Source organism: Balaenoptera borealis (genome assembly GCF_965194805.1).
Source record: "Balaenoptera borealis genome assembly, chromosome: 16".
Lineage (NCBI taxonomy): Eukaryota > Metazoa > Chordata > Mammalia > Artiodactyla > Balaenopteridae > Balaenoptera > Balaenoptera borealis.
In genome coordinates this window covers 15,275,525-15,291,546 of record NC_138872.1, presented here as the reverse complement: position 1 = coordinate 15,291,546, position 16,022 = coordinate 15,275,525, and the positions used below count along the sequence as shown (strand labels likewise).

The 16,022-nt window shown below is 46.0% G+C and overlaps 2 protein-coding genes across 2 annotated transcripts; both read right to left on the bottom strand.

Annotated features, from left to right (window-relative positions):
- Positions 1 to 1,545: 1,545 nt before the first annotated feature.
- Positions 1,546 to 4,980, bottom strand: LOC309614258 (WAP four-disulfide core domain protein 6A-like). Its single transcript, XM_082362339.1, has 2 exons — positions 4,830 to 4,980; positions 1,546 to 3,237 (listed from the first exon to the last, which is right to left on the bottom strand). Exons 1-2 carry the CDS (start codon positions 4,969 to 4,971, stop codon positions 2,843 to 2,845), a joined length of 537 nt encoding a protein of 178 aa, XP_082218465.1. The 5' UTR covers positions 4,972 to 4,980; the 3' UTR covers positions 1,546 to 2,842.
- Positions 4,981 to 7,617: 2,637 nt separating this feature from the next.
- LOC309614078 (eppin-like) lies at positions 7,618 to 15,294 on the bottom strand. Its single transcript, XM_082361872.1, has 4 exons — positions 15,138 to 15,294; positions 13,547 to 13,690; positions 9,134 to 9,302; positions 7,618 to 7,747 (listed from the first exon to the last, which is right to left on the bottom strand). Exons 1-4 carry the CDS (start codon positions 15,226 to 15,228, stop codon positions 7,666 to 7,668), a joined length of 486 nt encoding a protein of 161 aa, XP_082217998.1. The 5' UTR covers positions 15,229 to 15,294; the 3' UTR covers positions 7,618 to 7,665.
- Positions 15,295 to 16,022: the final 728 nt, after the last annotated feature.

Sequence of the window (16,022 nt, the reverse complement as noted above, 5' to 3'; positions counted from 1 at the left end):
GCCATCTGTCCTGGTGTAAGAATGGCTCTAAGCAATATTCTTACCACCCACTGGACCAGCTCTCTGGCATCATGACACTAAGGCATGGAACTAGAGGTTGTGTTGTAATAGAATGTACCTAGCCCTAGAAGAATGTGGGTAGTAGAGGAAAAACAAGGTTTAAAATGTATGGAGCCAGAAAAATCATTCTGCAGAAAGTTCTTCCAGGGACTTCCCTGGTGGCGCAGTGGTTAAGAATCCGCCTGCCAATCAGGGGACACGGGTTCGATCCCTGGTCCGGGAACATCCCACATGCCATGGAGCAACTAAGCTCGTGCGCCACAACTACTGAGGCCCACGTGCCTAGAGCCCTTGCTCCGCAACAAGAGAAGCCACCGCAATGAGAAGCCCGTACCCACGCACCACAATGAAGAGTAGCCCCCATTCGCTGCAACTAGAGAAAGCCCACGCGCAGCAACAAAGACCCAACGCAGCCAAAAATAAATAAATAAATAAATAAATAAATTTATTTTAAAAAAAAAGAAAAGAAAGTTCTTCCAAATATCGGATATATAAATTTATAAATAGAAAAAAAAATCAGTTCTTACGGAAGCCTGTTCAGAACAGATATTCTTCACTAGGAAGAATATACCTGATAATGCAACATGTACAATTTTAAACACACCCTGCATTGCTTTCTTTTTTGATGGAAGTATACAAAAGAGAATTTATTAAATCCCTGAGTTTTTAGGACACACACCTGTAGGAGAACTACAAATATCAAATACAGCTGTGCATTTATGCACTCCAACCATAATCAAAATCAAACTATAATCATTTTTTGATCAGCCATGTTAAACAAAAGGCTGAATTATCTTTCTATAGAAATTGAGTTTTGGACTTCCCTGGTGGCACAGTGGTTAAGAATCCGCCTGCCAATGCAGGGGACACGGGTTTGAGCCCTGGTGTGGGAAGATCCCACATGCCGCAGAGCAACTAAGCCCGTGTGCCACAACTACTTAGTCTGCGCTCTAGAGCCTGTGCGCCACAACTACTGAGTCAGTGTGCCACAACTACTGAAGCCTGCATGCCTAGAGCCCATGCTCTGCAACAAGAGAAGTCACCGCACTGAGTAGCCCGTGCACCACAACGAAGAGTAGCCCCCGCTCGCCACAACTAGAGAAAGCCCGCGTGCAACAACGAAGACCCAGCGCAGCCAAAAATAAAATATAAATAAATAAATTCATTAAAAAAAGAAATTGAGGGCTTCCCTGGTGGCGCAGTGGTTGGGAATCCGCTTGCCAATGCAGGGGACACGGGTTCGTGCCCCGGTCCGGGAGGATCCCACATGCCGCGGAGCAACTGGGCCCGTGCGCCACAACTACTGAGCCTGCGCGTCTGGAGCCTGTGCTCCGCAACGGGAGAGGCCGCGACAGTGAGAGGCCCGCGCACCGCGATGAAGAGTGGCCCCCGCTCGCCACAACTGGAGAAAGCCCTCGCACAGAAACGAAGACCCAACACAGCCAAAAATTAATTAATTAATTAATTAATTAAAAAAAGAAAAAGAAACTGAGTTTTACAGAATTGATGTCTTAAATTTTAAAAATTAATTAATAATGAATCTAAATGGATTTTGTGCAATCTGTAGTATTCGTTAGCTTCTTAAATTTTGCAATTGGTGCAATTTCCTTTCTCATTTGAAATAATGTTCACTTTTAAATTTAATTTGTATTCTTTTTTTAAAGGAACCCCCAGACTTTATAAGCTTTAGCCCATACAAAACCGGGATCTGCTCAGGTTCCATTCTTATGCATCTTAACGACAATTTTACCAGGACAACAGTATCTCCAGCATTCTGTTTGCAGGATTTTCATACTCATCTCGCCCCCTCTTGGTGTCACTGGGAGAGCCAATGACTTTTTGTTCTCTGCACAGAGGGAACAGATGTGAATGATTCAGCCTCAGAGATCTCAGACCTCACAGAGCATTTTATTAGGGGAAACTGAAGGTTTCCAAAGGGTAAATGGGGGCCCTGAAAGTTGAAGAGATAGGGTCACACGCTGAGAAGGGGTCAAAGGGCAAAGAGCATTACGTTTGAAGAGAAGCTGAGCTGGAGAAAAGGGAGTCAGCAAATCATGGGGGGTCCTCGGGGGAACAGCCAAGGTCTTGGCAGCTGAGATTTGGCCAGTGGAAGCCAATACGGAACACCTGTCAGCCACACCTAGGAAAGATCCCTGGATTACGAGCCAAATCCTGGAGGTTGTTCCAGCTTTCTTTATCCCAGCAAGCTAGTTGACTCTGCAAGACAACAGGACAAAAAAATGATGTCCTGGTGAGTTGCTGGGGCTCTGCTCGCCTTAGGGACCGTACCTTGCAATTAATGGAAAAAAGGAGATGGGATCATTTTTATATCTTTTCACAAGGAGAGAAAACAGAAGTGGAGTGACTTCAGGGACTCATAGAGTTATCATGTGTTCTGGTTTTTCCAGTAGAGTCCCAGTTTATGCCTGTTGTTCCCAGTGTAATAATGAACGGCATCTCCTTTCACTCTTAAAAGTGCCTTGGTTTGGTCAATAAAACATGTGGTTGTCCTGGCTATAATCACCTTGAAAAAGAAAAAGAATCGGTGATGAGGTTTGATGAGAAGGTAAGGCCTGGAGCGACTGGCTGGTACAGGGTGCCCAGCGCTGGGCTGGTCCACTGGGCCTTCTTCTGCCTTGGTCTCAGATACGCCACCACTTCTGCTTACTCTCTCTGTACCCCCCATTCACTTGTATTCTCCCACATCCCTTTGACCACTGCTCCCCTCGCCACCCTCTCTTTCCCAAAACATCCTCTACTTACCCCTCTGTGCGCTGCATTCTTACCTCCTGATTGGACCGGTTCTGTCAGCCCCAAGCCTGCCAAGTTTCTGGAGTGGACCAGCCAACACCCAGGCCTCCCAGAGTGGCCTGGATGAGCATGGAGATCGGGGCCCCTGGGACTTACTCCTTTTGGGGCAGATAGCCCTGCAGACAGCTTCAGATTGGAAGTTGTTATTGTTCCCTTGGCAACCGCCATAGATGAATTTGGAGCAGGCCTCATTTTCCTGATCATACCACCAGCGTGGAAGGTAGGCCATGCAGGGGCCAGGCTCCTTTGGCAAAGTGCATATGTCTGCAGGGAGATTGAGGGGCAGGGCTGTTTGGATGCCCGCTTCCCTAAAGAACTTTCCAGGCATGTGCAAAGGCACGGGAGACTGTGTAAGGGCATGAGAATTTTACAGCATGATGCAGAACTTTTCCTAATTGAGTGGATGCTTCAGGAATGTTTACAATAAAAAATCAAATGTATCCTGAACTTAAAGAAGCCTTTACTGCACAACTGTTTTGTTCATAGTGTTATGAGATACAAATAGAGTTCTTTAGAACCTCATAGTCTAAAGCGCAACAAGGACACAATTATTAAAGGGTCAGGCACTGTTCTTAGTACTTTTCATATATTAACACATAGGTCCTCTTATTGTCCTCATTTTTCAAATGAGTAAACTGATGCTCAGAGAGGCTAAGTAACTTCCCTAAGGTCACATATAGATAGTAAGGGACTTGAATGGAGATAGTCTGTTGCTCTTAAGATCAAGACCAGACCCTTTACTCTGACTGGCAAGGACCCGCCTTGTCAGAACCTTCTCTACCTACTCCAGCTTCATCATTCTCATCTCTCACTATGTTCATGCCCATCTCTGTTCTCTGGCCTTTCTAGCCTGATTATGGTATCTTCTCACAGGGTCTTTGCACATGCTATTACCTGTGCCTGGAAGGCACTTCCTTCCAATTTTTGCCTACCTACTACCCATCTTTCAGTTCTTAAATCATAGATCCCTTTCCCAGGAATGCCTTTCCTGTCCTCCCTGGCTACACTGAGCAAGTGGAGCCCATCATGGGTGTCAGGGGCACCAGTAAATGTTTGTTGAATGAATGAATGAATGAATGAATGGCCCTTGATGGTCTTCTTTAGAGCTCAATGATATAGGCAGAGAGGAAAGAGCATAGGAGATCAAAGGTGGCTAGGGAAGGCGTCACTGATGTCTATAGACAGAGAGTCCTGAAAAAAAGCCAGGAAATACAAATCATATACCTGTCTTTTATAGCTATCACGCCACCTGCCAGCATGCTGGCATTTGATGAGACTTCAGTGGCTACTTGGCATTTCAGAGGATCACGGAAGAGTAGTCAAGAGACCATATGGTTGGGACTTCCTTGGTGGTCCAGTGGTAGAGAATCCGCCTTCCAATGCAGGGGACGTGGGTTCGATCCCTGGTCGGGGAACTAAGATCCCACATGTCGCGGGGCAACTAAGCCCATGTGCCACAACTACTGAGCTCGCGCGCCTCAAACTACAGAGCCCATGCACCCTGGAGCCTGCGCACCACAACTATAGAGAGAAAACCCACACGCCACAACTAGAGAGAGCCCACGCCCCACAACGAAGAGCCCACATGCCTCAACGAAGATCCCGCATGCCACAACTGAGACCTGACACAGCCAAAATAATTAATTAATTAAATTTTAAAAAAAGAGAGAGACCATATGGTCTAATACTCACATCTTTCTTGCAGGTGGGGAGACCAAGGCCCTTAAAGGAAAAATTATGTTACATCACATACCTAAACAGAGGCAGAAATGAAATAAAACCCATGTCTCTGAACACCCTCCCCAGCCCAGCACTGCTAGGATTTGTGCCAAGTTGAAGATGCACCCAATCTCTTGGTCAGAGACCAGCCATCAGCAAACCAGGGGAGGAGCCTAACAATGCCAGCGCAGGTGGCAGAAAGGTGGGGGAGGCATGAGCGTGTGGAATAATTCAGGGGATTTGTGAGTTACCTTGTCTGACATTTACACATTTTTTTCCACAGCTAAACCTGCAACACTTCATCTTCTCTGGACATTGTCTGCTCTTGGTACATAGGTTTCTTTCTTCTATTTCACATCTTACTCTGACTCGGGGACACATCCCCAAGGGATGGAAAGATATACTCCTCTGGGGCCTTGAAGGGGCTGGAACCCTCCCTTCTCAGGCCCAGGGCACCACCACAGAAGTAAGGAGGCTTGTTTTCATTTCACTGTCCCCAGAAGGTAGTGACCTTCAGGGGGCTCAGGATTTTCACGATGATGTTCCCACCCCCAGCCCCATAACAACTCAGCATCTGATCCCTAAACCCACCACCCATAAGTTTCCAGGGAGAAAGATGCTCTCCCCTAGGACTATTCTGGTCCCTTGGCCTTCCAGTATTTGGATGTTGCCTGGGTGGGGGCAGGGATGCTATAGCTCTCAGTGATTGAGGTTTCCATTTCTGGAGTCAGACGGCTGGGCTTTCGAATTCTGTGCAACCCTTCGTCTGGCAGGAACCATCTCTGAACCTCGATTCCTTCATTTGCCTGTAGGATTGTTTTGACGATTCATATATATGACAAACCTTGTAAAGTCATTGTCCAGCTGCCTGGGACATCATCATCGTCACCATTATAACTAATATTGATGAAGTGCTTACGGTGTACCTGCTCTTTTCTCCTCAATCCTCATTACAACTCTATGGGTAGGTCCTATCGACATTCACATTTTCTAAACAGAAGCATCTGAAGCACAGAGAGGTTATGTGAACTTGCCAAGTTCACATGGCTGCTAAGGAGTGGAGCAAGATTTGGCCTTGCAATGTGTGGCTTCCCTGCTGTCTGAGGGCTCAGTTTATCATAGCTGCTAATTACGGGGGTCTTCAAATATCAGCATTTCAGGGGAGTTTCAAAGACCATTCTTTACCCTAAAGACAAGGATCCTCTGTAGGTGCGGGTGTGGGTGTGGGGAGACTTTGGAGGGCTACAATGGGAAGATTTGAAAGCTGAGGAAGGTAGTGCTAGGGGGTGTGGCCTTTCTTATGGGAAAGCCCTTACGCTTCCCTGTTCCCTTAGTCTGTTTCATGAGCTCCAGGTCTAAACCCTTCCAGGAAGAATTCCTCTCATAATGATGGTGGGGAGTCAGTTGCCACAGACTCAGTTTCCTGCATTCACCAAGGGCATCTTATCAGGAGGAAAGGGGCTGAAAGAAGGACTCCAGATAGCTCCCCTCTTTCCCACCCAGGATCCCAGACTGAGGTGGGGAAAGCATCCCTCATCTTTAACATTCTTTGTTCCTTCCTCCCAGCCAAGTTCCATTTCTCCACTGGGAAGACCGAGTCCCCAGTACTTACTGTGAAAGAACGCCTCCACCAGCCCACGTTCCTGGACACACCCCAGGAGGATGAATGGTACCAGGATTGGCAGAACTCCAGAGAACCCCGTTTTAGGAGGGACTGGCCTGGCTGGTGGCACCAAAACCAGGAACTCCTGCGCGGCAGCTCCTGCTTCTGAATTTGGCTGTCCTGGTGGTTCCACTCCAGGAACCACACATCACTTACGAAAAGCCAGCCACACTCCCTCTTCTGGGGAACACCAAGCCCCAGAGGCCATCACTGGGACTAGCTGACACCCACAGCGCCCTTGCGGGGACAGGCTCCCCTTCCTCAGCTCACCGAGGCTCTCTGGCTTTCTGGTCAACCAGGGAGAAGGGCAAAGCTTGTCCGGGGGTTCTAGACCCCCTTAGCAGAAGGGCACGTTCAATTCCAGGGTCTTCTGTTTTCCAGGGGGAGTTTGGAGATCAAGAGGATCCTAGTTCTCTTCTCTCTTTCCAATCTTACTCTTTTCCTGACCTATCTATTTTTCTGTCTGCTTATTTTTCTCACACTGTTTTTGTTTTTGTTTTTGTTTCTTCTCTCAGTGCCTTTCTTTTACTCTGCCTGTCTTTCTCTCTTTTTCTTTGTGTCTCCCTCTGTCTGGGTCTCTTTCTCCCTGCCCTTCATCTCCCTTCTGTCTTTCTCTTCCTTCTTTTTGGGCCACCCCTTTTCTTTAATCACGGTCAGAGAGTAAAGGTATTGCCATGAGTGGGGGAGGAGACAGGTTGATTCGAGGTTGAACCAAATCTTCAGAGAGTACCTGTCAAGATGGTGGTGATTTGAAAGCAGGAGAGAATGTTACAGCTAATGGAGAGCTTCTATCATCGGGTGAAATTTGGAATAGGTGATGCAGGAGGGAAAAAATAAATGTCAGTTATAACCTCAGAGCTAGCTGCAGCAGTGGGGCCTGAAGATTGTTCTGTTGAAGTTTCTAATTTAAGGCTTTCAGCAACAGTAGGACATACTCTTTGCTCATCTCTGATTTTACCTGCAGCTTTAGGAGACAGTTCTAGTGCATTATTTTCTTTTCCTAATCCACTTTTTAAAATTGAGGTGGAATTCACATCAAATAAAATTAACCACTTTAAAGGAACAGTTCAGTGGCTTTTTAGTACCTTCATAATATTGTGCAACTTCCAACTTTATTAATTGCAAAATGTTTTCATCACCCCAGAAGAAAAGCCCATACCATTAGCAGTCACTCTACACACCCCCCTAGCCTATTCCAGCCCCTGGCAACCACTATTCTACTTTTTGTCTTTATGGATTTACCTGTTCTGGATATTTCATGTAAATGGAATCTTATAGTATACGACCTTTCGTGTGTGTCTTCTTTCACTTAGCGGAATGTTTTTTAGGTTCATCCACAGTGTAACATGTATTAGTGCTTCATCCCTTTTTATGGCTGAATAATATCCAGTGTACACTGATAGCTTCCCACTTCAAGTGTCGGAGTCTCTACTTCTCTGCTCTGAGTTTTCTCTGGCTCCCTGGGAAGCTTGCTCAGCTTGAGTGCAGAACAGTCTGGAAGAGCAAGGGATTTAACAACCCCAAGTATCCAGTAAGGGATGGGAATCAATGGCTAAACACCTCAGCTTCCCCATCACTGGAGATGGATGAAGAAAATTTGGAGACATGTTTTACATGGTTCTTTAGAAGGTCCCCAGTGGGATAAAGCTGCAGTTTCCCACCGTGGTAACCAACTCATAATCAACTCCTCTCCTCCTTGTATCACTTATCCCACTCCTCAACTTGTGTTTCTTAAGAAATCTCCCAAATAAACTATTATACTTCCACCCATGCCCTTCTCCTAGGATTGTTTTCTAGGGGATCCAAACTAAAGCAACACCCATGGGCCCTTGTCTTAAAAGGGGCTTACGATGTTTTGAAGAAACAGAGGAAGATAACAACATCCATGGAATTCTCAACTCTCGAGGTTCTGATTGTCTTCACTCCCTTTAATGGTGTCACCAGAAACCTCAATGACCCGCTACTCTCTGCGAAGTGTGATGTGCCAACAGATGTGAATTATTCAGTCTCAGAGGCACAGGACTAAACAGAGTGCTTTATTGGGGAGAATGGGAGCTACATAGGTATAAACAAGGGGTTCTAGAAGTTGGACATAAAGGAAGGAAGCATAGAGACGGGATCAAAACAGAAGGATATCATGTCTAAAAAGAGGCTGAGATGGAGAAAGGGGAGAGAGATCCCAGGGTTCAGTCTGGGGAAGAGCTAAGGCCCTGGAACACTGGGAGTGGAGGAGTGGAAGCCAGCCTGGAGCGTTTATCAGGCACACAGAGAGAGCCTTGGGTCCTGAGCCAAATTCTGGTGGTGACTCCAAGGTATCCTTACGCATTCAGAAATTAGAGCCTGTTGAGAATGAAGGACAGGACCAGCTGAGCATTTTGGGCTCAGCTCATCTTCAGAACTGATCTTGAAGTTATGTTTGTACATCTTTTCACAGGAGATTAAGAGGAAGTGGGTTTGCTCTGGGAAACTCTAAATCTCCTTAAAGGAAAAATGGGATGTGGATGGGAGTGAGCTGCTGGCGAAGAGTATTGTGAGAGGAAACTGATGGCCTGGAAGGGGTGCTTGGTCAGCCTGTCTGGCACTAGGCTGGATGTCCTGTGACCTCTCTGAAGCTGGCCTCTGGGATTTCACCACATCTGCATCCTCCGCCACCCCTCATACTTGCCAGCATTTATTCACAGCCACGTCCCTTCCCAACCTCGGTTCCTGGAAAGCCACTGTCCAACCCTCTGCAAGGTGCATTCTTACCTCCTGATCGGAGCTGGTCCTGTCAGTACCTCGTCTGTCAAGGATATAACCATCCCAGAATGGACCAAGCAACACCCAGACCCCCCAGTGTGGCCCTGGCGAGGATGGGAGACTGGAGCCCCTGGGACTCACCTTTTTGGGGGGCAGGTGCTCTGGCATATAGCTTGGGATTGGAAGTTGTTATTGTTTCCTTTGCAGCCGCCATAGATGAAGCTGGAGCAGGTATTATTTGTCTTATCATACCACCAACGACGGAAAAAAGCCAAGCAGGGGCCAGGTTCTTTGGGCATACTGCATATGTCTGCAGGGAGACCCCAGAGTTGAGAATTTAGAGTGCCCATGCCAAAAAAAAAAAATCAACCTTTATTGTCCAGATGAAACTGAACAAGCTCCTTTCACCTTTTCACATCTCGGGAGCCTAGCTCCACTGATGTATTTGCACATTTGCAGGGAAACCCCGAAGTGGAGCTGTTTGGGTGTCTGCATCCCCAGGGAACATCAGCCTCCCCCTTCCCTTCTGGTCACTGGACTCAGTGTCTCCCCTGAGAGTGAGGAACCTCTGGTTTCATGGCTCTGTTCCTAATTTGGTGTGTGCACATCAACCTCCCACGTTACCTGTCTTGTCCTTGACTTTCCCTTCTGTAAAATGGGAATGCAAAATCCCACCCTACTTGTTGCACAGGGCTGTCCTGAGGTGCAAGTAAGACCACCCTTGTGGCCCTCTAAGTTGTGAGTTCCTTGATTGTATCTGAATGTGCAGCTCCTAGCACAGTGCCTGGCGGAGAGTAGCTGCTCAATAAATACATCCTGAATAGATAAAAGATACGGAGTGCCTTGAAAATGCCAAATTATAAGCCACTTACTCTGCCCTCCAAACCATGCCAAGGAAAGAGAATATGGGATCAGAGTCAAAGGCAAGTCCATGCAGGGAAGGCAGCGGGTAGTTTTTCAGATGGTCAAGCCCCTTTTTTTCCTGCAGTTAGCTTCTGTTCTGTTATGGGTTGAGTCCCCCTCCCCCTCAAGTTCATATGTTGAAGTCCTAACCCTCAGTGCCTCAGAATGGGACCCTATTTGGAAATAGAATTGTGGCAGATGTAATTAGTTAAGATGAGGTCATACTGGAATGGGGTGGGCCCCTAATCCAATACGACTGGTGTCCTTTAAAAATGGTAAAGTCAAATAGATAACTAATAAGGACCTACTGTATAGCACAGGGAAATCTACTCACTATACTGTAATGACCTATATGGAAAAAGAAGCTAAAAAATAGTGGGTATATGTATATGTAAAACTGTTTCACTTTACTGTACACCAGAAATTAACACAACATTGTAAATCAACTATACTCCAGTAAAAATTTTAAAACATAATAAAAAAACAAAAAGGGTAAATTCAGACACAGACACCCAAACCCAAGGAGGACACCATGTGAACGTGAAGATGAGATCTCCGGGGCTTCCCTGGTGGTGCAGTGATTAAGAATCCGCCTGCTAATGCAGGGGACACGGGTTCGAGCCCTGGTCCAGGAAGATCCCACATGCTGCGGAGCAGCTAAGCCCGTGCACCACAACTACTGAGCCTGAGCCCTAGAGCCCGTGAGCCACAACTACTGAAGCCCGAGAGCCTAGAGTTCATGCTCTGCAACAAGAGAAGCCACCGCAATGAGAAGCCCACGCACGGCAAAGAAGAGTGGCCCCAGCTCGCCGCACCTAGAGAAAGCCCGCACGCAGCAACGAAGACCCAACGCAAGCCAAAAATAAAATAAATTTTAAAAAAAGAGAGAGAGAGATCTCCAAGGCAGGGAACGCCCAAGATTGCCAGTAAACTACCAGAAGTTAGGGGAGAGGCATGGAACAGATTCTCTCTCACCACCTGACAAAGAACCAACCTTACCAACACTTGACCTTGGACTTCTAGCCTGCAGAACTGTGAGACAATATATTTCTGTTGTTTAAGCCACCCAGTTTGTGGTGCTTTGTTACAGCAGTCCTAGCAAATCAATACAGGTGCTAACTAAACTATAAGTTCCACAAGGGTCAATCCCCACAGCTAAATATTTAAGTCCTGCTGATTTTTACCTTCTCATAGCTCACCTGTCTGCCCGTCTCTTTAACTTAAGTCTCAGTGGCTCATGCCTGGGCTGTTGAGTTAGCTTCAAACTGATCTTCCTGCCTCAGTCCTTGGCTGCTCCAATCAATCCTTCATACCGCCCACCAGAGAGAAGGACCTGGTAGATCTGAGACAAAGCTGATCATGTTATTACACAGCTAAGACCTTGACTTCATGACTAAGTCTTCCATGACCCACAGACCCTTCATGATCGGGCTCCTATTTGGGGTTCTGGCCTCCTCCCCTACCACAGTGCCCTTCTGAGCTACAAGCTCCCACAATCTTCAACCCACCATGCCACCCCACACCTCCACACCATTCGCTCCACATTCCCTCTGCCACCCCTCTGTTGTTCATTAGTGACACTCTTATTCTCCCTTCAAAACCTTTCCCGGACATCAACTCCACTGTGGTGTCTCGGACTCCATTCTACACACCACACCCTCACAAGTGCCTAAATCAGTCCTGCATTTTTCTACCGTGCTTCTGAGCCTTGTGTGCATGTTTGTCATTTGTTTACATCTTTGGTCTCATCTGTGATGTTGTGAGCTTCTAGTGAGCAGGGATTGTGTCTGATTTCATCTTGGAACCCCATTCCCAGCAGGTGGTCGGACACAGTATAGGATTTTGCAAATGTTGAGGATAAAGCAAAATACATCCTGACTGAACTGAATAAGTTATTCATTGAGCACCTACTATGTGCTAGATGCTTAAAGAGACAAAGAAAAGGCACGGCCTCTGTTATATAGGAGTTCCCAGTCATGGACGATGAATAATGTGAGCTAATATGTATCACGTGGCTGTTACATGCCAGGCATTGCTCTGAGCACTTCACGTGCATCAACATATTTGATCTTTCAAATAACCTTTGACATTAGTCTTTTTGTTATATGAGGCACCGCAAGGGAAAATTGTTAATTTGCCCAAGATAAATAGGCTGGTACAAGCTGGAGCTAAGATTTGAACTCAGGAAGTCTGGATTCAGAATTCCTCAATGATAGGCAAATGAACAACTTACTATCCTCCTGCCTGTCTACTCTGCTCCATTGTCAAGTCCTGTTTACTTCACCTCCTAAATGCCTCTCAAACATATCCTACTCTTCTCCATCCCCTCAGCGACCGATCTAGTCCAAGCTACCATTTTCTTTCATCCTGAAGTCCTTTAAGCCACTCCATTCCTGCTCTGTAGGCATAGTAAAAGCCACACCATGTCCCCACCTGCCTCAATGAATGTCCATTGATCTTAAGATCAAGGTGAGACCCTCGCCCATCAGGCCCTACCTACCAAGAATCATTTTTCCTCGCACCATGCTCATACTTGCTCTTGCTCTCTGGCGTCCCTAGGCCCTACCATCGAGCCTTTGTACACGTACGTTCCCTGTGCCTAGAAAGCCCTTCCACCCATTTTTTCCCTAAATTTGCTACATCCTTCTGAACTCAACTCCAGGTCTGCTTTCTCAAGGAAGATTTCCTCAACCTCCCTGATCACACTCATCAAATCCTATTATGGGTCTCAGAGACAATCGACAAATATTTAACTGAATGAATAAAAAATCTTTGATAGTCTTAATAGATTCACAGACATGGAATACAAACTTATGGTCACCAAAAGGCAAAGGAGGGGGAGGGATAAATTAGGAGTTTGGGATTCACAGATACACCCTACTGTATATAAAATAGATAAACAACAAGGACTTACTGCATAGCACATATATAACTATATTCAATATCTTGTAATGACCTATAATAGAAAAGAAACTGAAAAAGATTATATATATATATATATATATATATATATATATATCAATTTGTCGTACACCTGAAACATTGTAAATAACTACAATTAAAAAAAAAAAAAAGAATCTTTGATAGTCTTTTTGGAGCCCAGGGAGATGGGCATGGAGTTAAGATTGCATCAGCAAAGGACGAACCCTCTGGTCTGGAGTGGTCAGGGAAGCTTTCCTAGTGCTAAGTTGGATTTGTATAGGCAGAGAGGCAGTCAATCTGGAGCAAAAAGCTATTTTTTGCATTTGTTAGAAATACAAATATCTTAATTATCACTTGCAGCAACAATGTTGATATATGGTGGGCCAGCAATGGCCCCCTGGGGACTAAGAAAATCATAGGAGTGAAAAAAAAAAAAAAGAAAAAAAAATAATAATAAGAGTGAAAAGGAGCCAAGAGGCTATCTGGTTCAATCCCAGCCCTACACCTATCTTTTGTTCAAGGAAACTGAGGCCCAAACAAGATGAAGATACTCCCGAATGTCATACATCATGTTTAGGGGCGGTGATCAATCTGAATTTCAAGTTTCCCAAGTCCAGCAATCTTGCTCAGAGACCAGCCCTTAGTGAACCAGGGACAATGCCAGCGCAGAGGGGCAGAAGTTGAGGGTATGGGGAGAGGGGTTGGTTACTCTGAGACTCTCAACCTTACCTTGTTGGAGGTTTAAGCATTTTCTTCCGCAGCTGAAGAAGCAACACTTCTCATGTCTTGGACATTTTTTGTCCTTCGAACATTCATCCCTTTCTTTGAATTCACAGTTATCTTGGATTCTGGGGCATCTCTCTAGGGAAAGGACTTATAACCATGAGTCTTACAAGTCACAGTGCCCACCCTTCTCCAGACCCAAGGCGATTCCGGGGAGTCAGGGAAGTTTGCTTTCACTTTGCTCACCCCCAGGAGTCCTTTTCCTCAGGGACTTTCATTTATTTCCCAGCACTGCCTGCACCATCCTCCCTTCTAACTACCTCTCACTCTCTACCTAGTCCCACCCCCTAAGGCAGGATTTCTCAACCTAGGCACTAGAGGCATTTGGGCCGGATAATTATTTGATGGGTGGTGGAGGCTGTCCTGTGAATTGTAGGACATTTAGCAGCTTCCCTGGCCTCTACCCACTAGATGCCAGTAGCACTCCCCACTTGTAACAACCAAAAAGGTCTCCAGACGCTGTAAGTGTCCCCCTGGAAGGCAAAATCGCCCATTGAAAGTCACTGGTCTAAGCCAGTGGGGTCATTTTGGGCTGGTTGAGGAGACAGTGTTTTGGAGTTCCTCTGGGGGGCGCTATTGTGCAGTGATAAATATTGTGCACCCTAGCAGTCAGATCGTTGGGTTTTTTAATTCTAAATTTGATTTACCACTTACCCTCTCTGAACTTTGTTTTCTTCATTTGTAAAATCATTTTAGCCTTACAGAGTGGTGAGGAAGAAATAAGACAAAGTGTGTAAAGCTATAATCATTGTCACGGATGCGCAGTAATATTAACTAACATTATAGATATATATATAGTTAAGTGTCTACCATAAGCCGAGCACTCTTCTAAACGTTTTAAATGGATTATCTCATTTAATCCCCATAATTGTTCAACGAGGTAGATTCTATTAATATCCCCATTTTGCAGATGAGGAAACTGAAGCACATGCAACTTAAGTAACTTGACTACTAAGTGGTGGAACCGGAATTTGGACCCACCAAGTATGACTCCAGATCCCTCTCTTTAAATCCCTCTTTCTGAATGTTCAGTAAATGGTAGCAATTATCATTATTTTTATATAGTCATGGAGTATTGCTGTCTTAAGTTCAAAGGAACTTCTGGATATTATCCTTTAGCCCAAAGTCAAGGAACCCCTGGGGAGGCAGGGACACTTTATAGGACTACATTTGAAAGAATCAGGAGTTGATTCTATTTTTGTTGTGGGGCGAAGGGAAGGTCCCTTAGGCTTCCCAGATTCCTATAGCCCCTCCCAAAAATGCTAGATCCTGTGATTCTTCCCCCTCTCCACCAAGAAAGACCTTCCATTTCAACGGTGCTAAAGGTAGGGGTTGCCCCAGGTCTGGAGTCTTGCATTCATGGAAGGGATCTTCCACAGAGAGGGAAATAGGAAGAAATATCCCAAATATCTCCCTCCACTCCCAACCCAGGACCAGGGCTAAGGTGGTGGAAAGCAACTCGAGCCTGAGGTGCTTGTTTCTTCCTCCCAGCAATATTCCTTCGCTCCAGGGCAAGGGCTGAGGCCCCAGTACTTACTGTGAAAGAACCAGTCAGTCAGACCACGTCCCCGGCCATTCATTAGAAGGATGGATAGCACCAGGATGCTCAAAAGTCCAGAAGACTCCATTCTGAAGGAAAGCTGTCTTGTCCGGTGGTTCCAGAATGTAAAAATGTCTGGCTGCCTTTGTCCAGCCTAGTCCTTCAGCAATCAGTATCTTGGATATGAGGGCTGGAGTCAAGCCAGCCACCTCCTTTCCTGATGGGAACACCGAGTTCTTGAGATCATCAATGTGACTAGCTGGCGTCTACAGCCCACAACCCTGGGCTAGGATCTCTTACTGGATGACTCTTCATTCTTAGCCCCCTCAGCTGGGGTGGGCCTTCTGGTCAACCAGGGAAAGTGGGCAAAGCTTATCTCACTTTCCAGGCTACCTTAGGAGTGAATGTCACCATCAGAGGTCTTTATCTTGATAACTTTGAGAGTTGTAGAATATCCTCATTCTCCATTTTCCATTTTAACTGGTACACCCACTCTTGTTTGTTTGATCAATGTGTGTCTATTGATATCTTTTATTTTTAAAATAAATTTATTTATTTATTTATTTATGGTTGTGTTGGGTCTTCGTTGCTGCGTGAGGGCTTTCTCTAGTTGAGGCGAGCAGGAGCTACTCTTCGTTGCGGTGCGCGGGCTTCTTGTGGTCACTTCTCTTTTTGCGCAGCACGGGCTCTAGGTGCGCGGGCTTCAGTAGTTGTAGCACGTGGGCTCAGTAGTTGTGGCTCACGGGCTCTAGAGCACAGGCTCAGTAGTTGTGGTGCATGGGTTTAGTTGCTCCGTGGCATGTAAGATCTTCCTGGACCAGGGATCGAACCTGTGTCCCCTGCACTGGCAGGTGGATTCTTAATCACTGCGTCACCAGGGAA

Excerpts from the sequence above, each read along its gene's own strand:
- LOC309614258 (XM_082362339.1), bottom strand. The coding sequence starts at position 4,971 with ATGTGTCCCCGAGTCAGAGTAAGATGTGAAATAGAAGAAAGAAACCTA. Across the intron at positions 3,238-4,829 it reads CAGACAAGGTAACTCACAAA|ATTCTCATGCCCTTACACAG; the intron begins TCCCCTGAATTA and ends TCATGCTGTAAA.
- LOC309614078 (XM_082361872.1), bottom strand. The coding sequence starts at position 15,228 with ATGGAGTCTTCTGGACTTTTGAGCATCCTGGTGCTATCCATCCTTCTA. Across the intron at positions 9,303-13,546 it reads ATGCTTAAACCTCCAACAAG|ACATATGCAGTATGCCCAAA; the intron begins GTAAGGTTGAGA and ends GTCTCCCTGCAG. Across the intron at positions 7,748-9,133 it reads AGCACCTGCCCCCCAAAAAG|ACTGTTCTGCACTCAAGCTG; the intron begins GTGAGTCCCAGG and ends TTGCTCTTCCAG.